We start from the raw sequence: 25,887 nt of genomic DNA on the forward strand, positions 1-25,887 counted from the left end.
CAAGCCCAAAATGATTCATATATGTATGTATATATATATATATATATATATATATATATATATATATATATATATATACTTGTCTGTCTATCTATCTATCTATCTATCTATCTATCTATCTATCTATCTATCTATCTATCTATCTATCTATCTATCTATCTATCTATCTATCTATCTATTTTTATTTATATATAGTGAATCATTTTGAGTCTGACTATATATATATATATATATATATATATATATATATATATATATATATATATATATATATATATATTAGTTCATTATCGTTAATTTCGTGATGTCACAAAATACAGGGATTATCGTAATACTTTACATAATTTATATGCACACAATTTTACACGCCAGCAGAATTGCGAGAAAGTTACATTCTTGAAGGCACACTGTTTGCATTTAGTGTTTTATTTAGTAATGCTTTTTTTTATTTTTATGTTCGACCTGTTATCATTATTTTTTAAAGTGTTTTATAGTTTATTAATGTTTATGTTTTATTCCTTCATAAATAAATAGATAAGTGAGAAATATGAATGAGTACATTTCTGAAGACATCCTTTAAAATGTTAAAAAGAAATAGTTCTTTACATGCAGCCAATATTAATATTATCTGATCAAATTTACCTAAATGGTATCCTATCTCGTAATATTGTTATCAGGAAATAAGACGACTTTATGTCGTAACATGAGATTTCTGTGAGAAAGTTGCAATCTTAAAAGCACATTTTATACAGTAATCATTAGTTTTTGAAAAGTGTTTAATATTTTATTAATGTTTATTTATTTTATTAATTCATTTATAAATAAAGTGAGAAATAGGAAGTCAATTTTGTAGTAAGTACTTTTAAATGTAAAAAATAAATAGTTATTTTTGGTCAATAAACAGTTGAAGTCAGAATTATTCGCCCCCCTGATTATTTTTTTCCCAATTTCTTTTTAACAGAGAGCAGATTTTTTTCAGCACATTTCTAAACATATTAGTCTTAATAACTCATCTCTAATAACTGATTTATTTTATCTTTGCCATGATGACAGTAAATAATATTTGACTAGATATTTTTCAAGACACTTCTATACAGCTTAAAGTAACATTTTAAAGGCTTAACTAGGTTAATTAACTAGGCAGGTTTGGGTAATTAGGCAAGTTATTGTATATTCTGTAGACTATCGAAAAAATATAGCTTAAAGGGACTAATAATATTGTCCTTAAAATGGTGTTTAAAAAAATTGAAAACTGCTTTTATTCTAGCCGAAATAAAACAAATAAGACTTTTTCCAGAAGAAAAAATATTATCAGACATACTGTGTAAATTTCCTTGCTCTGTTAAACATCATTTGGGAAATATTTAAAACAGAAAATTTAATTCAAAGGGGGGCTAATAATTATGACTTCAACTGTATATAAATATTAATTGATTGAATTTACGGAAATGATACTATATGGTGATATATATATTGTTATAAGGAAATGAGACGACTGTATATTGTAACATGAGATTTTTTGTCATGTCAGCCAGCCCTTATTAAAAATTAATCATGAAGTAACGTGATCAGAGAAGTTAGCACATCTGCCAATTCCCGCGAGGATGCCCTCCTGAGGATTTGTATCAGTCATTGTCGCAAAACACGCAGAATCTTGACCAGACGGACTGTGTAGCGGCGCAGGGTTAGTGGATCATCAGCGCAGAGCAGAAGCAGAACAGGAGACCCTTGGCAGCGCTGCGGGGATGTTGACATTATCCAGATGACACAACGGGAGCTTGAAGGCAGATGATGAAGTGGGCCGCCGCCGATGCGTCGCTCAGCGGTGGCAAATTTTGATGCGTGCAAATTAATTCTGTACGATCGGATTTATAAGGTGCACTAAAATATTACGGAGCCTCAGTGTTTTGGCTGGAGGTAGGCAAGTAGCTGCAGGGAACTTTGGCTCGGGATCTAAGGGAACTAGAGGGAGCAATTTCTGTCAAGTAGAAATAAAATGCTTAGGCTACATTAAACAGTGACTGTTCAGCTGTAATCCGGCTAAATATAGAGTGAAGCTCTTGCGCGGGGAAGGTCTATTTTGCAATGGCCAGAGGTTCGGTTCAGGTCCTTTGATGTGATTATAGTGCCGTGGCCTTTGCTTGGAGTTGCCTCGCTTTATCAAGGAGAGCCGGGTTTTATCTGTCGGAATCAATATCTACTGTGTTTCCAAACAAACGGTTCACTCAGAAATTGAACTTCCTTCTTTTTTTTTTCCTGAATCTGTATGGATTTTTTTGTTTTTCTCTTTTGAAACACAAAAGGAGATATTTGGTCAAGTGTTAACGTTGCTCTTTTCCATACAATGAGCAAAGCAGCACTCTTGACATGTAGCGCAGTAGTGCTTCAGGCAACCTAAGTTTCTGTCAAGTAAGATGTGGCATAAAATAGAGCAAATATACAAAATTTTGTCTTAGCTTGAGATGTAGTGGTCATTCAGTTTCATTGACAGAGAAAGGGTTGCATGAACTTTGCTCTAAACCTCTTATTTTATGTTAGATGTAAAAATGAAAAGAGGTGTGGGTTTGGAATGGCATTAGGGTGGGTATAAATAGCAACATTTGTATTTTGAAGTAAAATATCTCTTTAAATGTGGGCCTTCAGAGTACAACTGAGCCTGGCCTGGTTAGCTTGACACCACTGCTTGACTAAACAATCCACACTTCATGAACCAAACCAAATTTCACACATGAAATTAAAAAAATGCAATGCAAATCCATTCAGAATTGGTAAACAAAGCTACAGTAGGCCTCTCTTATATATATATATATATATATATATATATATATATATATATATATATATATATATATATATATATATATATATATATATACACATACATACATACATACATACATACATATATACATATGTGTGTGTGTGTGTGTGTGTGTGTGTGTGTGTATATATATATATATATATATATATATATATATATATATATATATATATATATATATATATATATATAGGGATGTGCAGAGCAGCCAGTATTTGTATATGTATTTGTATTTGTTGAGGAGGGAAATGTATTTGTATTTGTATTCGAGTAAAATTCAAAGTGGCGTAAAAATATGTATTTTTTTTCCATTACACTTCTAATTTACGTTATAGTGTAAATATTGTTTAATTATATCCATTATAATAATTATGGATATGCAATATTGGTTTATATTATTGGCAATATGATGTTTACTTATGTAAATGTCTAGAAATATATGTGCAATCCACCAGACCCAATGCACCTAACCCAGACTGAGCTGGGATCAAACTGGTGATTCTTTGTATGGGAGTTGGTTGCTCTAACAAAGACGCTAAAGCCCATGGCCTCTAGAGTCTGTCGCTGGAGCACCTTTGAAGGTCAGAGGAGTGAGGTTTACCTGCATAGAACCTGATCAAACCCACTTGAACCAATTAATTAGGACATGAACAGCATTGATAATCACAGGCAAGTTGTTTGATATGGGTTGCAACTTACATCTGCAGGAAGGTAGATCTCCAGGAACAAGGTTGAGCATCCCTGGTCCAGTTAGTTAGTCTAGTCGTAGTAGTGTAGTTTAGTTTTTTTTTTGTGCCTCCTGGACTCGACTGTATCTCGCGGTGTTAAAACTACTACTGGTATTAAAATATGTGGGATTTTAGAGCAACAAACAGAAATTCAGTCCAGTCTAGTCATGTGGTAAAGAATTGGGATCTCTCGATATTACAGCCCAAATGCTCCGCAGGAAACAACGGTGCTTCATTGCAACTGCATTTGTTTCTAAGTCATGGGTTGGCATCACAATTCTGAGGGTTTTCTGTTTAAAGTCAGAATGGCCTCCTCCAAACACGCCGCAGCCGAGGGTGGCAGGGACGTGATGCGTTTGAAGCTCGGCGCCGTTTCATGTCGAAACATGCAGCCGTGGAGGAGGTGTTGCGCGCCGACTGGTGACAGTGAAAAATCCTGACAGTGTCTTCTCTCTTTTCTCTCTCCGCAGCTCAAATCGAAATAATTCCCTGCAAGATCTGTGGAGACAAATCATCAGGCATCCATTATGGCGTGATAACGTGCGAGGGCTGCAAGGTAAGAAGCTAAACAACCCTGTCAGAGAAAGAAAAGGCGGGAAAAGCCAACAAATGAGACGTTGCGGGAAAAATAACAGTATTGAAAGGAAAACAGCGCTTAGAGGACTTTGCAATTCACATAGCCAGTTTGAAATGTTGCTAAATATGTCACAATTACAATGAGATGACAATCCTTGGGTCTTGTTTTTCCTTACCTCCTTTGCTGCACTTGACCTTTTCTTCCTAGATAACACCATCAAAAAAGCAAGCCATTTTCCTTACAATAACTTCTGTTATTTTTCCTTAATCTTGGTCCTGGAGGGCCGGTGTCCTGCAGATTTTTGCTCCAACCCCAATCAGACAAACCTGGGCTAGCTAATCAAGTTCTTCCTAGGCTTTCTAGAAACATCAATGCAGGTGTGTTGAGGCAAGTTGGAAATAAAATCTGCAGGACACCTGACCTCCAGGATCGAGATTGAGATATCCTGGTCTACAAGAATGTTGTGGCGAGTATTCTGATTTTTAATATGACTCTCTGGGATATGATAACCTGAGTGTTGTAAACCGAGCTAATCTGTTCAGGATTGTGAAAGAGTGAAGTAGGATACTAGCAAAGACACTTGAATGATCTCTGCCAGTGTAAAGTACTACCTGCATCAAAGGAAAAGCGGGAAAACAAACAAATGAGACATTCCAGGTTATTGTAAAGAAAACAGCGCTTACAGGACTTTGCGATTCAATCCTTGGGTCTTGTTTTTCACCTCTCTTGCTGCACTTGACCTTTTTTTCTTTAATACAACCGTCAAAAAGGAAGCTCTTTGCATCAAAGTGGCAAAGAAAAAGCGGGAAAGGCCAACAAATGAGACATTCCACGAAACATAACAGAAGTTATTGTGAGGCAAATGATGCTTGTAGGACTTCGCAATTGTTACTAACTCGCATAGCCAGTTTGAAACGTTGCTAAAAATGTCACGATTACAACGAGACGACAATCCCAGCGTCTTGTTTTTCTTTACCTCCTTTGCTACACTTGACTTTTTTTCTTAAATAAAACTGTCAAAAGAGGAAGCTCTTTGCATCACAGCACATCGTTAGCAGTTTTGCAACCACGTCCTCCCACCGACGCTCCTCTTTTCGTGCATTTTTCAAACACGCCGTCCACTCAGCAAACAGGAATTTTGTGCTTATTGTGTATTCCTGTTTGCTGCCTGTCACCGGAGCGACTCGTTAGCATTCCGCGAGCAGGCTCGGCAGAAACAAACGTGCGGACGCGGCTCCTGAATGGCGTGCTTTTTTGTTTTCCCGCACACAATAGACAAGACTCTCTGCTCAGCATCTCACCGTCACTCACTCGGCAGCAGAAACGCGCGAGCCTGAAGAATAAACTGCTGAAATGTATCTTTAATGGTTACTAATTACTCGAGGCACGGAGACATTTAATGATATGTGCGAGCACACCGCTCCGGCCCATAAATCATAGCATTATTAAGGAGCGCTGCTTGTCACCGCCAGTCCTACCCCGCTTTCATAATGGCTGCCATTAGAAAGCAACTTGGCAGCTGTCAGCTGTTTTCTAGTAATTAAACAGCCAATGAGCAACTAATTAAGACATATGTGTATGGAGCTGTGGAGTGGGGTGTGTTAATGACGAGCTGGAATCAATTCATTAAGTCAAAGGGATGAGAAATCAACTCAACGTAGGCGCCCGCTCCTTCCCCCTCGCAGCACCGCCGGGTTCGGCCTTGGTTTTTTCGACATTAATAACCTCGCGCAAACTCGCCATTATTTACTACCTTTCTCACCCATTGCGGTACTAGCAGTGCCAATCGTTAATGAGGAAAAATACTCCTTCCAAACTGCTTTTTATAGTTACAGCGGCAACGTATGCATAGTTCAGATGTATCCTGAGTGAAGACAAATACTTCTATATGATCGAGACAAGCGTTTGTAAAGCCGCCACCATCTGTTTAGCATTTGCCACAGGAATGTTTATTTATGAGCACTTCATGTGGAGTAATATGTGCTAGTAAGGTATAGATCAGAGTCGAAGGTCAACTTTTCAACTTTGCTATCGTGTAAATACATTAAGGTTTGCTTACAAACTAGTGATGGGAAGTCCGGATCATTTTACTGACTCGGATCTTTGAGTCTCGTTCATCGAGATGAACAAATCTTTTTTCGAGTCATTTCGTTCATTTGGTTCAATTTGCCAAAATATTATTAAAATGTTACGAATTGCTTCCAAACACATCTACAACCAGCCCAAAAGGTTGATTGCACGACAAATAAGTCAAAAGTAGAATATAACAAGGAGATAATAACAATTCAATGTTTACCTGTTCTTTTGTCTATGAAGGTATTGTTGTCTCTTTGCTCAGCTCACCTCTTCATGTCTTCTAATGTCAGGGGTTCGTTCACGTTACACTGACAGTCACATATAATCTTAATCAATGCACCGCATAAGCCGATAGGAGCCATGATCGTTCGTTCATCACGTGACAGAATGACTCAAACCCGAGGACTCGAGAGATTAACGGTTCAATTCTTTTCCCGGCTCTAAACGCGTATGATTGGCCCATGATGAACGAGTGACTGTGACCCGATAGAGGACTCGAGAGATGAACGGATCAAAACTTTTTCCGGCTCTAAACGCATATGATTGGCTCATGATGAACGAGTCACTCAGACCCGATAGAGGACTCGAGAGGTGAGCGGATCAATTCTTTTTCCGGCTCTAAACGCATATGACAAGTAACAATACTACCTGCACAAATGTGCGCACGTGCGGATGAACAAATCACTCCTTGAGAGGACCGGTAGTTCCCGAGTCATATTGAAGACTCGTTCAAAAAGAACGAATCGTTCATGAATGACCCATCACTATTACAAACTTCAATAATTATTTGTAATAATTTTAGTTTAGTGTTTAAATTTGAATGTCACGGACATTATGGATGTACTATCCACCATCGTTAGCACAAATAAAAAATATTGATGTATTGTTATTAGTATTATGAACATATTCACTTTTATCATATTCACTGCTTGATTTTTTACAATTATTATAGATGTTTTAAGGCTGTAAAACCTCTCACTACACACTTCATACACTTTTCTCAGACAGGCATTGACATTTTCAAACTTTTCTATCATTTAAACCCTCTCAAAGTTCAAACCTTTGTAGAAAAATAAGTCCAGTATTATAGAATAAAACCAAAGATCAAACCCATTAGATCTTCATTTATTTATTCAGTAATGGCGCCCTACAGCTGAGTAACGCTACCTTCCTTTAGCATGTCCAGAGGTTCAACTTTTTGTGCTATGGATAGCATCATCCTCTGCCTCTTGAGTGCTACCGCAGGTGTCTTTAAAGGTGCAGAACGTTTCGCCGACATTGTGGGGAGAAAACTTGCAAGCATATTGTGTAAAGATTTGGCAAGATGAACGCATTCTGTACTGTACAGGAGACATGGCATGGAGAAGATTGATTGACAATGGTCTACAGCCATGGTCAGGACGCCAAACACAATGCGCTAATCAGTGCGCTGTAGAAAAAACAAGCATGTCAATTCACAAGAAAAAAAATCGGTGAAACTGCGAGGCCACGAAAAGTGAGCCACATTATAGCGAGGGATCGCTGTATTAACACTTCAGACCTCAAACAACAATTCAAACCCAAACAACTCGAACATCAATTCTCGTGCATTACTATACCTAAACAAATTTTCTCATACATGCGTACTCACATTGATTGGAAATAAATATGATTCTGATTACTAATAATAAGAAAACTTGACGTAAAAATGTTTGTAAAATTTACCACAAATTTAAATTTCCTTTAATGGCACTTGTTAAATTTCAATTTCAAGAAGATCCACATTCAGGAGTTCGAACAAGACTTTTGAACTAGTTAAAAGACTAACAAGCAGTCTCACCAGGCCAGCATAAATAAAAAAAAAATCTGTACTTTTGAGCCCTGCATGTATTAAGCACCCTCTCTCTGTCTCTCGGGCCTGTAGGGCTTCTTCAGGAGGAGTCAGCAGAGCAATGCGGCGTACTCGTGCCCGCGTCAGAAGAACTGCCTGATTGACCGCACCAGCCGGAACCGCTGCCAGCACTGCAGGCTGCAGAAGTGTCTGGCCGTGGGCATGTCACGTGACGGTAAGTCCATGTCCAGTGCAGCGGGCACCAGAGGGAGAGCAAGACTCTCCACAGATACAGAACATCAAATGAATGCAAAATACCAAGAATAGCAGTGCGTAATATAAGCATGCAACCTCAGAGCAAGTGCTTTTCAGATATGCACTAAGAAGAGCAAAACCTTGATTGCAACAACCGAAAGTGTTTTGGGGAATCTTATATAATTTGTCAGCAGTTGTAAGTTTTGGGAACATATGTCGATTTCCATTTTTAGGTTGAATCATTAAGGAGTGAACAAGAATGTACTTGAAATGGTCTACAAATGGGTTTCTTAATCTTGGTCCTGGAGGGCAGGTGTCCTGCAAATTTTTGCTCCAACCCCAATCAGACACACCTGGGCAAGCTAATCAAGGTCTTCCTAGGCTTTCTAGAAACATCCTTGCAGGTGTGTTGAGGCAAGTTGGGGCTAAAATCTGCTGGGCACCGTACCTCCAGGACCGAGATTGAGAACCACTGGTTTACAAGAATATTGTGGCGAGTATTCTGATTTTTAATATGACTCTGTGGTGTGGGAACCTGAGTGTTGTAAACCGAGCTAATCTGTTGAGCATTGTTAAACAGCAAAGATACTGGTAGAGTCTGGTAGAGTGATCTCTGATAATGTAAAGTTAAGCAAACCTCATTAAAAATAGTTGAGAATGGTCCCTTCCCTAAGAGTTTCTACCATATAATAAGTACCACTTCCATTATAACGTAAGGCAACAAACAGAGAAAGTTAAAGTAAGGTAGTAGCTATATAAATATAAATATATATATATAATATAAATATATATATGGCAAAATTTCCATGATGCACCAAATATTGTAAAAGGATTTCAAGAAAATATTTAAATGCAATAGACAGCTTTATTCCCTACTTACCTTTGTTCCCCAGTCTTGCCATGTCACATAAGTTAGAGTACCTGTTCTGTAGTCGGAGCCCATTACTCATTAATTTTCACCAAACTTGTGACAAGATGAATTTAAGAGGCAAGTTGTGGATCTGGACTGCGGGGCATGCTCAGTCAGGGTGGAGAGTCTTGACAGCAAGTAGCTTTTATTAAATGAGCATCATTAAAACAGGCTCATTAAAGCCAATGCAGGTGAGCAGCGTTACGGGGAGCACAGGTGAGAGTTTGTGTGTGTGTGTGTGTGGAGGCCCCCTGCTGGGCCTCCGGCTGGGCTGTGTGACTACGGCCCGTGACAGGAGGATGAAATCAGGCCAGGTCTTCCGAGTCTACCAGGCTGCTCTCTCACACACAACCAGGACAGGCAAGGTGACTTCTGACTTCACTCCGACTGAAGCTCACCAGTCCCCATCTGCCTCCCTTACTCGGGGACAGAGACGCAGAGTGTGCACAGATACACGCATGTTACTGTAGGCCTCCACTCTGACTCAGTCATATTCCTCAAATTCAGAGCTGATCCTATCTCATCTCCTCATGTCACTTCCCTGTATGTCTCATCTGCTTTCCACTTTTGTTATGTTTAGAATTTACATATAATTTAATTTGTCTTATTATTAAATAATAATATTATTCCGTGTCCTTTGGTTTACTTTAAAGCTCTGTTCACACTGTGTTTATTTGTCTGATATGAGTTTGGGACATCCTAAAATATTTACTATCAAATATTATCAAGGATCCATTTATAGATCTTTCTGTTACCAAGCTGATGTTCTGAATCAGGTATTTTAAGTAAGGGTGACATACAAAATGTGCAAGGTGGGGGATGGGGGGGATGTCAAGCAGCAGAATTGAGAACCACTGAGCTACGACAACTGTCAATCCAAGAACTAATAGGACAGAAGAATCTGATGCGCATTATTCTACTTATTCACTCCCCTTGCCTACAACTCCTGCTGTTGCTGGGACTCTAACCTACGACCTTTGAGTCACAAGTCAAATTCTCCAACTATTAGGCCTTGGCTTCCCCATAGTTGCCATTCAGATTGCTTTCTCACATGCTTGTAAGTTGTGTAACATGAGGTAATTCATTCAGTAGTACTCTGGCATTGTTTCGAGGATGACGAAACAAGAGGCAAGGGTCTGCGAACAAGTGGTCACAAGGGACGCATATGAATGCATGTTAACACCAGGTGGAAATATAATTCATCTCTGCTGAGCACTTGTCTCCTAATTACATCTCCTCCCATTTTCTTTCGTCAAACTTGACTCTTCTTTGTTCCCACTTGTCTCAGCTCTTGCCCTTTTGCCTTTTTTCTCATGTTTCGTCTTCCCCTCATCTTCAGATCTCATCTGGTCTCCTTCGCCATGTTGTCTCCTTATCTTGTCGTCTCTCCTCGTTTCTTGTCTTGGCTCATGTCTCTCCTCACATATCCACTATCCATATTCTGATCTTCTTGTCTCTTGCCCCTACTTTAAATCTACCACTTTCTTCTATCCCCTTCTGACATCCTCCTCTTTTCTCTCCTCTTCTGTCCATCCTCTTCTCTGCTCTGGTGTCCTCTTGTTTAAAGCCTCTTTATCCATTTCATTCACCACTAAACTCTCTAGTACATCTTCTTCCATCCATCAGTAGATCAGCTTGTCCTCTGCCAGACGCCCTTCCTTTTTACGAACACTTGATCTCCACTTATATCTGATCCACACTGTATTCCGTCCCCAGTTTCCTGTTCTTCTAACACTCTTCCAGTTCAAAGACAGGCTGAAACCGTAGCAGCTCTTTCTTTCTAAGCTGAACAGTCTGTCTGCCGCTTCCTCCAGGTGTTACAAGAAAAGGCCTTTCCTTTTTGAGAGTGCTTGTAAATTGAGGATTCATTGTCAAGTCCTCTGTTCTTGGATCATGTTGGAGAGTAGACAGCAGGAGAAAGCTAATGCTATTACCAAGAAGAGCTTTTTTGACCCAATACACCACTAATACTCTGTGAGAGACATTAAAACCTGCTCCCGGGAGTTACTTGTACTCTCCATGCCACTACACTAAGCCTTCTATCAAAGGCCAAAAGTCTTCAGGGAAAAGACATTGCGGATTTTGTTGTTTTAAGTAACAATGGCTAGGAAGTCTAGTTACTATATCTTGTGCTAGGGTTGTTTTAGGGTGGTGGGCGTTAAACAAAAGGGTTGCTGGTTTGATGAACATAAACATTGAGCTATATATCACTACCTTTGTTCCCTAGAGGCTAGATTGTACAAGGGGGGCTATTAAACTCGTTTATCAAGGATGCCACAGAAACAAACTCCACCCAACAAACTCTAATGTAAATTTGTAACTCTTTCACATTTGAGTTAAATTGGGTAGATAATTTGTATTAATCTATACGAGTTCTTTCATGAATTTTCATACTGTTCGCTTTGAAGGTTAACAGCTCCAGAGGGCTCCCAAGTGTACAATAGTGTTGACGTGGTTGCTCAGCCTGCATTTGATTACATTTAAGAAGGTTCCGACAATTTGAAACAGATTCCTGTTCTCAGTGCACTCTCTTTGCTCCTACAGCGGTGAAGTTTGGCCGAATGTCAAAGAAACAGCGGGACAGCCTGTATGCGGAAGTGCAGAAACACCGGCTACAGCAGCAGCAGCGGGACCACCAGCAGCAGCCCGGTGAAGCCGAACCCCTTACCCCAACTTATGGCCTCTCCACCAATGGTCTGACCGAGCTCCACGATGATCTGAGTGGATACATGAATGGCCACACGCCGGATGGCACCAAGCCTGACTCAGGAGTCAGCAGCTTCTACCTGGACATCCAACCCTCACCTGATCAATCCGGCCTGGACATCAATGGCATCAAGCCAGAGCCCATCTGCGACTTTACCCCTGGCTCAGGCTTCTTCCCCTACTGCTCCTTCACCAATGGGGAGACGTCCCCCACCGTTTCCATGGCTGAGTTGGGTAAGTGATCATTCAAATGAATGGTAAAGTGGATTCTGGGCAGGGGGTGGTACTAGGGGGAAGAACCCAACCGTGGGGCAAACGTCGCTAAAGATGTCTTAAAATAGCATTAGGTTGGAGACTCATCTCAAAGACTCATTAAAAGAACCTCTTTTTTTCTAATTAGTTTCCATTAATTAGGGCCAATCAGGATCCAGCAGGGCACGCGCCAAGGGAAATCATTTTTTTAGCTTCCCCTCCTGCTCTGGGACTCCTTTTAACAGATGTGTTTTCAACATGATTGAATTTTTATACTGTTTTTTTTTTCTTCTTTCTCTCGTCTCCATTTGCTCATTCTTGCTGAAAGCAAATATGACCTTTGTTCCCATGAATTTACACGCACTCCTCACTTTTATACTTGAAGTAGTGCCCTATTTTCCTCTAGAAGGGAAACACAGACGGTCAACAAGCTTCTAAATTGACTTTAAATCACTACAGTGCAGTTCCTTGATTGGAAATGCTGCATCTTTTGAAAGATTTCCCTCAGCATTCCTGTGAGCATAAATGAATATCCCAGTAAGAGGAACATCTTTCATGATAATAGGAAACAAATGCTGTGTACATAGTACAGCTCGAAATATCTATCTATCTATCTATCTATCTATCTATCTATCTATCTATCTATCTATCTATCTATCTATCTATCTATCTATCTATCTATCTATCTATCTATCTATCTATCTATCTATCTATCTATCTATCTATCTATCGTAAGAATTAAGTGCAGTCAAGCACTAGAGGGCTTTTTTGACGGGATGTTGCATTGTGTTTCAGAACATCTGGCCCAGAACATTTCCAAGTCCCACATGGAGACGTGTCAGTACCTGAGAGAAGAACTTCAGCAGATGACCTGGCAGGCGTTCCTTCAGGAGGAGGTGGAGAACTACCAGAGCAAGGTAAACACACACATTCTTGGAAAGACACATGGCTGTTCGGATGGGATGTTTTAATTTAACACCAAAACTTGCAGGGTACCCAATGTGGCAGGGTTTTTGGGTTCAAAAATGTTCAGGATGGTTGCACAACAGGATGAACAGCAATTTAAGTGACTAATTCAGAGCATTTTTTTTTTAAATGGGATAACACTGGTAATTTCCATCACGTTATTTTTATGGCGTTTTTATACTCTTTATCATAAAGTACATTTATAGGTGCAGAAATTTAATTAAAATTAAACTGCTTCAAAAGAATACAGCCTTTTGTTGAATCTCTTTGTGTTTTGCTTCCTTTCAGCCCAGGGAAGTCATGTGGCAGTTGTGTGCCATCAAAATCACAGAGGCCATTCAGTATGTGGTGGAGTTTGCCAAGCGCATCGACGGCTTCATGGAGCTCTGTCAGAATGATCAGATAGTGCTTCTCAAAGCAGGTAAAGTGTGTGTTCACATTACCATCATCCAATATAGGCTTACTTTGTGTGCGTGCCTGTGTGTTTACAGGGTGTAAAACAGGAATTAACCTTTTTTCTGCAGTGCCTGTGTATGTGTTTGGAGTAGTGTACTAGTGATCTGTATACTGTGCACTGTATGCAGTTTTTTTGTATGAGATGACTTACTACATTTGCCAAAATGTGCATCAACTAGAGAAGGGGTTCTCAATCTAGGTCCTGGAGAGCCTGTGCCCTGCAAAGTTTAGTCCCAGCCCCAATCAGACACACCTGAACTAGCTAATCAAGCTCTTACTTGGCTTTCTAGACCAGGGGTGCCCAAACTCTGTCCTGGAGGGCCGGTGTCCTGCAAAGTTTAGTTTAAACCCCAATCAGACACACCTGGGCTAGCTAATCAAGCTCTTACTAGACTTTCTAGACCAGGGTAGCGTCTGAAACCACATACTTACATACTATATAGTACGTTAAAATCAGTATGCGAGCTGAGTAGTATGTCCGAATTCGTAGAATTCGAAAATCAGTATGCGAGAAGTACCCAGATGACTTACTACTTCCGACGAGAATCTGAAATGTACATCCCACGCTCGCTGCGCTATCCCATGATGCCCCACCAGAGAATACATGAATGGGAGTGAAGTGACGCAGGTAGGGCACGTGACCATGACAAAATGGCGAATGTAGTACATCTGAATTCCATTCATATTCCTTTTCACATTCATACTGTATAGAACGTACTTTTCTAATGGCCGAGTAGTACGTTTAAATTCAAATGCAGTACCCACTGAGTAGTAGCCGATTTCAGACGCAGCCCAGGGGTGCCCCAACTGTCCTGGAGGGCCGGTGTCCTGCAAAGTTTTGTTTCAACCCCAATGAGACACACCTGGGCTAGCTAATCAAGCTCTTACTAGGCTTTCTAGAAACATTCCTGCAGGTGTGTCGAGGCAAGTTGGAGCTAAAATCTGCAGGACACCGACCCTCCCGGTAAAAGTTTAGGCACCTCTGTTCTAGATAAATCCTTGCAGGTAAGTTGGAGCTAAAATGTTTTTACTCATCTCCTTTTTGTTTAGTGTAATTAATCACTTAAATGAACCTTTTTACTTAATTCGACAGAAAATAGTTAAGTCAATTTATCAAATAGGTATTAAGAATTAATTGTTGCATACTATTTAAAGTGCTATCAAAAAGGGACCCCTGAGTTTTTTTGTGTACAAGCTCCATTTTTGTGAATATTAGGAATTTAATTTGACAAACGTACAAGTCAGAATAACTGAGGCACAGGCTGTAAAGGCTCCACCCACTTGTGGAAATGGGGCGTGGGTAACATAAACTAATTTGCATTTAAATCCAAACCCAAAAACGGGGTGTTTTTCGCTTCCGCCCAACAAGAGTCCTTTGCACCATGGTATAATAGACTATCCGTAAGGTATTTTGAGCTAGAACTTCACAAGACGCATTCTTTGGACCCCTGAGATTTATATTACATCTTGTAAAAAGGGGCATAATAGGACTCCTTTAGCAGCAGTACACTGCACAGTAAGCAATATGCAAGTATTCACAAGCAATGTCGCACAGCAGGAGGTGCCGTGCTTCAGCTGAGGATCTCTTGTGTATACCCGAATACTGTATCGGGACAATCTGTCAGCTCTTTTGAAAAGTAAGGCACTATTGAGATGATATCAGCACTGCGCACTATCTGCTCGCAAATAATGGGCCGAAGTGCTTGATCACACTGTCCCCGTCATGATCCCGACGGCTTTCAGTGTTTCTGTTTGTGCCCGACCGAAATGATTAACAAAATACTGAGTGAGCGCTCTCTCTCCTGACATGACATTTTAAACCACCGGCATCTTTTCTAAAGCTCCGTAATGGCTTCTATTACGTGGCTTTTATCCTCTAAGCCTGTGCTCACCAAAGCACTCCGCTGTAGAATTACCGCTCCCGCTCACAACAATAACAGCAACACACTCCACCTGAGTCACACACACATACACAGACTACTCTAAAAAAAAAAATAACAACAGACAATTGGTGACTTAATAAAGCCGTTTTTTGAGATATAGCTACTTATTGTGATACAAACACACCACTTACGACCTTAATGCTGGGTTCAGACTACAAAGTGCTTTTGTCTGTTATAAACGTGACTAGCTATGTTGCCATCCAGCTATTTCAACGCTCATTTTAGGAATATTGCATTGAAAACTGCTTAATTGGAAAGTCAGGATGTGCATGAATTTTAAAAATGCGCAAGAAAAAAGCGCATAATTAAGTATGGATGAACGTTTTATTCGATAAGCGCATAAACTACAATGAAAACACATTTATATACTGAATTTCAGCAAAGTCACACTCGTAGCAGTGCCATGTGGCTGCATATCGGCACTGTTGGGAGGCGTGCGTTGACTCGAGCCCGTAGGCATACAATATACAGGCATATTGCACTGCTATGAGTGTGATATTGTGTTTATACAACAGTTTGACGGCACAATCGTGTATATAAAAAATAAAATCAAACACGGAGAGTCTAAAAAATCCTTTTGTACAAGAAACTACCTTCCTCTGCCATTTATTCATGTTTGCAGCTGACACCAGAAACCATTGCTAATTCACCAATGTCCCTTTAGAGCTAGTGTTTGAATGATTCTCTAGTGTAATGTCTAAAGTGATGACAAAACAGCTGATTTTGCTGATATTTGAATATTATAAGGCTGAACGACATGAAATGCCATCAGTCTACAGAGATTTCCCAGTATTTCTCTGTTGGATATTACAATAATTAAACCGGAAAAGGCAAAGCAAAGCAAACACTAGCAGATTACTATGGCATAAATACAGCACAACAACATACAAAAGAGAGAGATCGACTTAGAGTGTCACTTACCTGTTTTAGAATGAACTGATCAGCTATATTTGAAATACGAAAACGTTGAGTGTTTCTCATAAGGAGTTATTATGCGTTCTCTGGCGACATCTTGTGTTGGTCAGTGATCACTTTCTTTGCTCTGCATGCTGATGGTTGCCGATGTGCGATCTCTGAAATGATAAATATTTTAAAATAGGAACTATCCGTATAAATAAACGGCATAGTTGCAATCTAAACAACTACATTCTTGCCTAAAATGCCTCAGTTATGTACGTTATGTTGTCCAACAGCTGCAATATTTGTCAAACTGCAGCGAGTAGTCTTCTGCTTGTCTCTTTATGTAGGAGGAGTAAGGGGCCAATCATACCGAACGCGCTTTATGCGAAATACGCTTTATGCGTTCGGTATGGTTTACTAACGGCCGCAAGCGTTTTGCTCACTGCTTATGCGCCTCACATTTTAACCGCCTGCTGTGCCTCGCGTTTTTGCCCTTGCGCGCCGTGCGTTCGCAGTTGAAAAAAAGTCAACTCTGAGCAGATAAATCGTGTTACGTCACTCACGTCTTTTTCATTTTCCAATCAAAATAAAGCAGAGGCGGGGTTTCAATTGAGGCGCATGCAATGTTTGTGTTGTCAAGACGACTATGGAGATATTTGAAGATGGAGGAGAGACTTGTGGTTGCTGTTTTGAGTTATCCGAAGCTGTATGACTTCACAAATCTTGAATATCACACTATTATTAAAAAGCGCACTGTTTCTTTTTTCTTGTCAAAAAAGGCAGTGAAATTCGCCTCGCGTTTTTGGAGCGTAAAGACGCGTTCGGTGTGATCGGCCCCTAATACACCACAAAGGTGAAGAGGCTGTACGAGCGTTGTTATTGCTGAATAACCAGAAAAAAACTGTTATACAAACACGTAATATATATATATATATATATATATATATATATATATATATATATATATATATRTGTGTGTGTGTGTGTGTGTGTGTGTGTGTGTGTGTGTGTGTGTGTGTGTATATAAATATATGTGTGTGTGTGTATATATGTATGTATGTGTATATATATATATATATATATATATATATACACACACATATATTTATATAATACACACACACACACACACACACACACACACACACATATATATATATATATATATATATATATATATATATATATATATATATATATATATATATATATATATATATAACATGTTTGTATAATAAAAAACACAACTTTGTAATTATTATGTAATTAATTAAACTTTGTCTCTCATTGTCCAAGCTTATTAACCATGATCTCCTTAAAGCACACAAAAGAGACTCAACAAATTAATAAAATAGTACAAATTAAACAGACGTTTGGTTTTAAAGAGGTGTCGAGCATATTTAGGTAGGTTTTCATTGCATTTATGCTGTTCTGATCAGTGTGTGAGATTTTGAAAAGCTTCCCTATCTCCTTCCATTACTTATTATTCATGTAGCCCACTATAAATATGTTGACATCTTAGCTAACTTACTCAGCAGGATTCTCTTCGAAATGTTGCCCCGCTATGACAGAAATCAAGCTAAAAGAGAAGGCAAACTGTGGAAGATGCTAATGTTTGCTATACTCCACCTTGTGGCTGGGTTTAGAATGCAGTGTGTGTAAGCTGTGATAATGAGTTTGCCCTCACGTGTTTCTCTAGCGTATCTGTTTTTGCTTATGTAAAAAAACACAGTTTTGTTTCTCTCCTTTGTGCGTAGGCTCTTTGGAGGTGGTGTTCGTCAGAATGTGCCGTGCCTTCGACCCTCAGAACAACACAGTCTATTTCGATGGAAAGTATGCCGGGCCTGATGTCTTTAAATCATTAGGTGAGTTACAAAACCCAAACAGATTTAGGATGTGAAGTGGAAAATCTATGTTTGGAACAGGGTGTGTGCGCCTTGTATTTGTAACTTTGTGGGGACCAAATGTACCCACAAGTGTTTCAATACCCGTAAATTTTTTTGGTCCCTATGAAGAAAACAGCTCATAAATCACACATAATAATGATTGAAATTATAAAAATTCAGATTGTTTCCTGTGAGGGTTGGGTTTAAGGGGAGGGGTTCAAGATATACAATTTGTACAGTATAAACATCATGATGTGTGTGTGTGTGTGTGTGTGTGTGTGTGTGTGTGTGTGTGTGTGTGTGTGTGTGTGTGTGTGTGTCTTGTATTTCTAGCATTGTGTGTACCAAATATATTCACAAGTATAGCAATACCATTCAATTTTGACCTTCTGGGGACATTTTGTTTTTGGTCCCCATGAGGAAAACGGCTCATAAATCATCCTGAATGAAGTATTTTGAAAATGTAAAAATGCTGATTGTCTCCTGTGAGGGTTGGGGGAGGGGAGAGAATATACAGCCTGCACAGTATTAACATCATGTCTATAAGATCTTGGTATGCTTGATTTATATTGATTTTGTTATATAAATAAGATGCATCATTTTTCGACAAAAAATTGTGAATATTTCAGAAAGCCATTACTTTAAACAAAATAGTTCACATTTTACTCATGAGTATGAGAATAAATACTAAATTTGAATGAATTCTTATTACATCTTGCGCTCATTCAGCTCTTGCATCTTCATTTTTGGATAGAAACAAAATAAAGCACAACAAATTGTCTCTATAGCTTTCAATACGTCGTCCTTGGATTTTACCTTTCCTTACCAGGGTGAATTTTCCTCAGTGTGGCAGTAGCCACTGCATATGTTACTGTAGGCATCTACAACATGTGCAAGCAAAATGTAATGTCTTCCATGAGCGTTTTATCAAACCCCACCATCCAGTTTTTCGGGTGTAAGCAAATAACATTTACATTTGAATGCCGTGACATTAGTGAAATCCCATCCCGGTTATTATGCACACAGCAACTCAAAGCTTGTCCAAATGCCAAAACAAACACAAAAACGAGAAATCCAGACATGGTATGAAAGATAACATCCAGTTGTGTACTGTAACCATATCTCACGTGGGCGTCCTCAGCCTTATAATGATCGTAATACTTTATTTCTGACGTTTATGAGGCGTTTTGAACAATCCTGCATGTGTTTGCCAAGCTTTAGCGCAGTAACTGCTACGAAAACTGTGCCCTCAGGTGGTGCTGATGTTTTATTTCAATTATTTATCATTTTTCACTGCTTAATTTCCAATATCTGATTTATTTATGAGTCGGAGATAGATTTGTGCTTCCAAAACTCGCATTACTACTAAATAGGTGTTGTGCAGAACAATGTTACGATCGATAACAAAATATCTTTCTTAGCAGACAGGAGAATACATGTATTTATTATTCATGCGTTTGAAACGCAATGCGAAATTTGCATATTAATGCATGCAAATACATTGCGATCCGCTCTAAATATCCTTCACTGCACTATATAGTCCTCCATTACAGAGCAGTTTTCCAGAAATGTAGAAGAATATATTTGTATATACTAGAAATTAAGCAAACTTTGATTATTTTATTGCAATTATTAGCTATTTTTAATGCTAGGTGAGTAGTGTCGGATTTGTTTTGCAAGTCAGATTATGAAATTTAATCTGAATTTCTCAAAAACCCACATAAAGTGTTGACTTGACTGGCAAAGCCTCAGAACAAAATGTATTGCCACTTAAAATGTAATATATGCAAAATGTCTCACCTGAAAAATATTATATTCATGCCTATTTATACAATTTAAATTCATAATAAAAATATGTGTGCTGATGGTTTTCAAAAAAAAAAAAAAAAAAAATATATATATATATATATATATATATATATATATATATATATATATATATATATATATATATATATATATATATATATATATATATATATATATATATAAAGAGGACCATGTTTGTGTGCATGTAAATGGCATGGGCATATCTAATAGCTCATAGTCACATGTGTTAGCTACCTCTTCGCAAAATATGTTTAAGCATATTTCCGAGATTATAAATGGATGAAGGCTCTGGCGATTGTCACTGATTTACTACAGTTACTACTAATGTTTGGGGGTAGTGCATTTATTTCAAACTGTGACCAAAATTGACTGGAACTACATGTACATTTAACGGTTTTATTCGACCCTGCATTACGGCAGTTTGTTATATAGTCACAAAATTTAATCTATCGATTCAGCTTCACGGACATTAATTCTCTTTTTTTTGTGTTCCTCAACATAACTGTTAACTAATGAATTTATATAGGCATTTTTTAAACATGACTTTCAAAATATTGTATTCGTTGAATGTATTTTTATTAAATATGCTAATGTGCTGGAAATTCTTTTTGAATCGGATATTTCATCGAGCAGAAGCCGGAGAGTTTTAAGCTATTAAAAGCTCATAAATCACTCTGTTTGTCCAACACGATCTCACAGCAATTCGTAACTTTTTGATTTAGCGGCTAATTAGTATGAAATCATACAATCTCATTCGTACAATTTAGTACGGTTTGTTCATCCCCCAATGACGGTAGGGCTTAGGGTTTATTTCTTTTAAAATTTGTACATTTTCGTATAACTGAACTGTAAAATAGTAACGTTTCCTCATGAGATCAGGCTGGTTTGTCGGATAAAGACGTAGTTTGGCTTCAGAGGACTTGAAATGCAACACAACTTGTTTGTATTGCTTTTTATGGTCAGTTTTTGCAATAAAAACGCATGACCCTACTTTTATTTGCCTGCTGTTTATTTTATGTTGTTAAGAAGCAGGTAGGTTCCGGTGTGGGGGTGTGTGCGCCAAAATATCTCTGAAAGTACGCTTGTTTATGACGAGCTGGACAATATGAAAGATACTGCCTATTGAATTTTAATATGTTAAAACTCATGTTGAGGAACACGAAAAATGCCCATTGAAATACAATATGTTAAAAGTAGGTTAGAAATCATGTTGAGGAAAATACCCATCGAAATATAGTAGGTTAACCGTCGTGCTAAGGAACAGGAAAAAACGGAAAATTTGTGTCTGTAAACATGAGTTGATACATAAAAATGTTGTGACTATATAATGAACTGCTGTGTGACTGGGTTGTTTTATTGCACACCTTCCAGCCAATCAGAAACAAGAATTTCACCAGACCATAGAAAAAAGCGGGAAAATTTGTGTCTGTGAACACAAATTGATACATTAAATTTTGTGACTATATAACGAACTGTCATGTGACTGGGTTGTTTATCGCACACCTTCCAGCCAATCAGAATCAAGAATATAAACAAAACATAGTATATAAAACCTTTATCCTTTTCTAAATATGGCTATTTTAATGTTTTTGTTTTTTCATTTAGTGCCGCTATTTTTACATTTAACCATTATGGAATGTAAGTTTTCAATCCTAGTGATTGTATTCAGAAGTAGAGGGAACAATGTTGTGTCTAGATGGTGTTTAGCTTGGGAAAGTAAAGCAAAAAATGCTGCTGTAGACGATCTGCCAGTGTTTGTCTGACTCACGAGTGTTACTCGTGTTTGTTAGTGACCCCAGTCACGGTTACATAAACCTTCTCACTCGCCAAAGCAAGATTATCCTGGACGGGCGGGGGGGGGAGAAAAACGTGGCAGGAAAATTCATTGAGTGACGCTGAAGGATTGCATTGTTCTTACCTCTGTGCCACCCTGACATCTGCTAAAAGATCAAGTGTCTGCTCGTCTCCGTCTCACTGTTTTCTCTTCTGTCTGCACGCTGACAGGCTGCGACGACTTGATCAGCTCTGTCTTCGAGTTTGGGAAAAACTTGTGTTCTATGCACCTCTCTGAAGACGAGATCGCCCTGTTCTCCGCCTTCGTCTTGATGTCTGCCGGTAAGCAAACTCTGTGTTAAAATCCCCAAAATTATCCACAATCCATGGTTTACCTTCAGAATCATACATGAAGATGGAAAGGATAGTGTTAGGAAGAATGGTTGAGCAATTTTCTTTTTCCTTACCGAGGCCAGAAGTTAGGTTTTCCAATCAATCAGTATGTGTGGTGTTAATGCCATGTTGTAATTATCATAATTGCGAGATTACATAATCTAAAACGCATTTAAAACTCCTCATAGAACTAGTAATCAAAGCCAATAAAGTGAATTTTCCAGTGTTCCGATGATATGAACACTTCAGAATTAAATCTAAGTGAGGAATTCTTGTTTTTAGCGACACAAGTGGCCATTAGGTGAATTGCAGCCAGCCTGGTTTATACTTCTGCGTCAGGAGATTGGCATGACCCACGGCGCATGTTATGCGCATAGCCGAACTTCTGCATGCTCTTTGTGTTGCTGTGCAATAACACTTTATGTTTATGTTCCACTATGTCGAGTTTCTTCGCTGGTGTTTTGTTTTTTCTGAACGCTACCTTAATGTACAAGTGGCTCAAACTTACTCATTTTGAGGCAGGAATCATCGGACGTGCAACAATATTAATCATAAGGTAAACACAAAACAATAGTTTCCATCTAGAGCTCCTTCACGGGACTCCACACTTGTGAACACTCGTGCGGTTCTCATCTCCGCCCACACTCGTCAGCACTACCAAGCTGATCAATCACAGAGCTTGCGCTACGCCAAAGTCTCTTTAGGGCAAGTCATTTCACTTGCCGGCCATCTTTGAAAAGCCTCTCAGGCAGTATGCTTGGGCATTCTGTTTGAATGGGGAAACATCAAATTCTCCAAAACGACTTGCCAAGCTTACGATTACATTTCACATTACGAATAAGCAATAAAGTTATACAACAATTGGCTATTTAGTTAATTCCTTAATGTTCGTATAACACAAAATCTGCAGAAACTCAAGCCTGAGCCCTTCCGCCAGAGAATTATCATTTTATAGTGATCGCTTATTGGCTTCTGTACTAGCAGGCGGGTTTTATTCATCTTATAGCAATTTCTGATTGGCTCCTGTACTAGAAGGCAGAGCTTCTTTTTCCATATTGACAGTTACACTTTTCCCCATTCAAAAGTAAAGATCTTGTGTATTCTAGAGTCTTTGGCTATGCATCCTTGCAATGTTTAGTAACATTTTTTTGAGAGGTACATGTCAGCGTTGCTGACGGCCACGGCGAGGGCTATGCGACCACGTGTAGGCTGCACCAGAGCATACGCGTGCGCTTGACGCAAAAGTATAAATCAGCCTTTACTTGTGTCCCACTCATGTGTTAAGAATGTTATTTTGGACATGTAATCAGTGGCGCCCATAAAAAAATTTAGTAGTTGGGGTGGCCAAGTAAGACAACACCAAATCTTGAGGTGGCACACAAAATATAATATGAATAATGAGTAATGATATATTTTTGTTTCTGGTAAATGAAATAATGAAGTTAATTAATTTAATAATAATCTTTTTAATAATTTAATAATCTTAATATTGTAATTTATTCCTTAAAATAATTAACCAAATAAATATCAATATTTAATTTAAAAACAACTTTCAGGCAAGTTATTTTTCACATACTTTTATTGTACAACATACAGTATATGCCATGTCTAAAATTAATGAAGATTAATTAATTAATAAAACAAACCAGCAAAATAATGGTCACTAAATAAACTAGATTCTGAAAAGCTGAATTCAAAATGCATCTATTTTTTTTTTTTTTTGTTGGATTAGTGGTTTTCAATCAGATAAAACACAACTTTCTCATTTCAAAAAATAACAATTTCTTAATAAAAAGTGTGCCGTCTCAGTGAATCAGCTACGTCGGTGGCGCTGATCAATCCACAATAATTTAGTGGCTACATTTTATTTATTAATTAAATAAATAATTTATTGAAATATTGTGAATTTACGTAAGTGCATTTAAATAAATAATATCAACAACTAAATCATATTGGGGTGGCCACAGGGGTTTACACAAGGGTGGCTGTGGCCACCCCTGCATGTAATAGGTTACAGATTACAAGTTACTCTTAAAATGTTATAAGTAGTGTAACTATTTCAGTTACTTCATTATTTTACTGATTACATTTGATTACTTGAAGTCACAGTATTTAAAATGTAATTAGTAGTGTAACTAATTTAGTTACTTATTAATGTAACCAATTGCATTTAAAAGTTATAGTATTTAAAATGCAATTAGTAGTATAACTATTTCAGTTACTTAGTAATGTAAACGATTAATTTTACAAGTTACAGTATTTAATATGTAATTAGTAGTGTTACTATTTTAGTTACTTTATTATTGCTAAAGTATAGCTGCTATTGTCAAGGCCAATAAACAGAAAAAACCCAAACGCAGGTGAAGACAATGATTTGTGGAAGGCAAAAATTCTAACAGATCAGTTCATTAGCCAGAATGCAAAATTGAAAAAAAATCTTCTAAAGGCAATGTCTCAGTCTCAAGGGAAAAATGCACAAAAACCTCAGTTTGACAAATGGAAAACAAAATGCTCTTCAGCAAGCAGTCCTCTCAGCCTGATCAAGAAAGAACAAAAATATTAGTCCAAAAAAAGTGAACAACGAAAAATGACAAAAAAAAAATACTTGCAGACTTTGATGGAGGGGAAGAGAATAGCTGCGTCCCAAATGGCACACTATACACTATGCACTCATGCACTATGTACTTATGCACTTACACACTCAACAGGGTAGTATATGTATGTAGTGTCGTCCCAAATGGCGCACTAATGTGTTTTTACTGAGCGGAAATTCAAACCGTTTCCCTGATGACGTTTGACGGTCGCCAAATCATTGAAGTAAACGACCGAATTATCAAATAATACCTGCCGTGAGTATTGATGCAATCACTATCGGGAGGCGCTATAATCACTCTCGTAAAAGAATTTTGCTTTCACCATCCAAATTAAATAAAGTTATTCAACATGTGCGTCCGATAGCTCCGCCCCTTCCGCTACGTAAGCAAACCTGCGGTCGTTGAGTGCGTGAAGTGTCCATCATTACACACTTCATTTTAGCGGCTGAATGAGTGCATCATCCGGGTAATTAAAGTGCACTTATGATTTTTAGAGTTTTCAGTGTGAACGCACTACTTACACTATTTATACTACAAAATGGCGTAGAATAGTGCATAAGTATGCGATTTGGGACGCAGCTAATGACTGGAAATAACCAGGAACAAAAAATAGACTGGCCAGTAGAAACAGAGGCAGGTGTAATTGTCAGAACCACGCCAGTGTCCAGGACATCAAAAACTCAGGCAGCACAAGAGCAAAAACTTCGGGCAAGCCAGGGACTACACAGAAAAGCTGGGAAGGTAGGGAGAGAGTCCTGGAGTCAAACAGAAAAAGGTTAACTAAAAACATTAAGTTTACCTATAGTTGATGTTGCAGGGTCAGAAGCAAACAACAATCTGGCACTGAACAGCAGAAACCAAGAGAATAAATAGGGGAGCTAATGAGGAGAAAATAAGCAAAGACAGGTGAAGCAAATCAACTAAAATTATGAGAACGAGGAGGTGGAGAGAAACAATCAGGAGCACAAACAAAGGAACATGTGGCTAATACAAACAGAACAGATAGAACCA

General features: G+C 38.4%; 1 protein-coding gene and 1 long non-coding RNA gene across 6 annotated transcripts in view; one reads left to right on the forward strand and one right to left on the reverse strand.

Annotated features, from left to right (window-relative positions):
* The window catches only part of roraa (RAR-related orphan receptor A, paralog a), a 526,177-nt gene that overhangs the window by 491,893 nt on the left and 8,397 nt on the right, over window positions 1-25,887 (forward strand). For 4 of the 5 annotated variants that reach the window (XM_073942163.1, XM_017354088.4, NM_001110167.1 and 1 more), the window contains 7 exon segments: window positions 4,020-4,105; window positions 8,106-8,247; window positions 11,722-12,117; window positions 12,931-13,052; window positions 13,390-13,522; window positions 18,158-18,265; window positions 22,121-22,231. In XM_073942163.1, coding sequence (XP_073798264.1) covers window positions 8,235-8,247; window positions 11,722-12,117; window positions 12,931-13,052; window positions 13,390-13,522; window positions 18,158-18,265; window positions 22,121-22,231 — 883 coding nt within the window. In that variant the 5' untranslated portion in view covers window positions 4,020-4,105; window positions 8,106-8,234. 5 annotated transcript variants of the gene reach the window in all.
* LOC141381023 (uncharacterized) lies at window positions 3,599-22,225 on the reverse strand. Its single transcript, XR_012400516.1, has 3 exons — window positions 22,035-22,225; window positions 16,422-16,573; window positions 3,599-4,047 (listed from the first exon to the last, which is right to left on the reverse strand). It is a non-coding gene; the product is annotated as an uncharacterized lncRNA (long non-coding RNA).

Source organism: Danio rerio, chromosome 25 (genome assembly GCF_049306965.1).
Source record: "Danio rerio strain Tuebingen ecotype United States chromosome 25, GRCz12tu, whole genome shotgun sequence".
Lineage (NCBI taxonomy): Eukaryota > Metazoa > Chordata > Actinopteri > Cypriniformes > Danionidae > Danio > Danio rerio.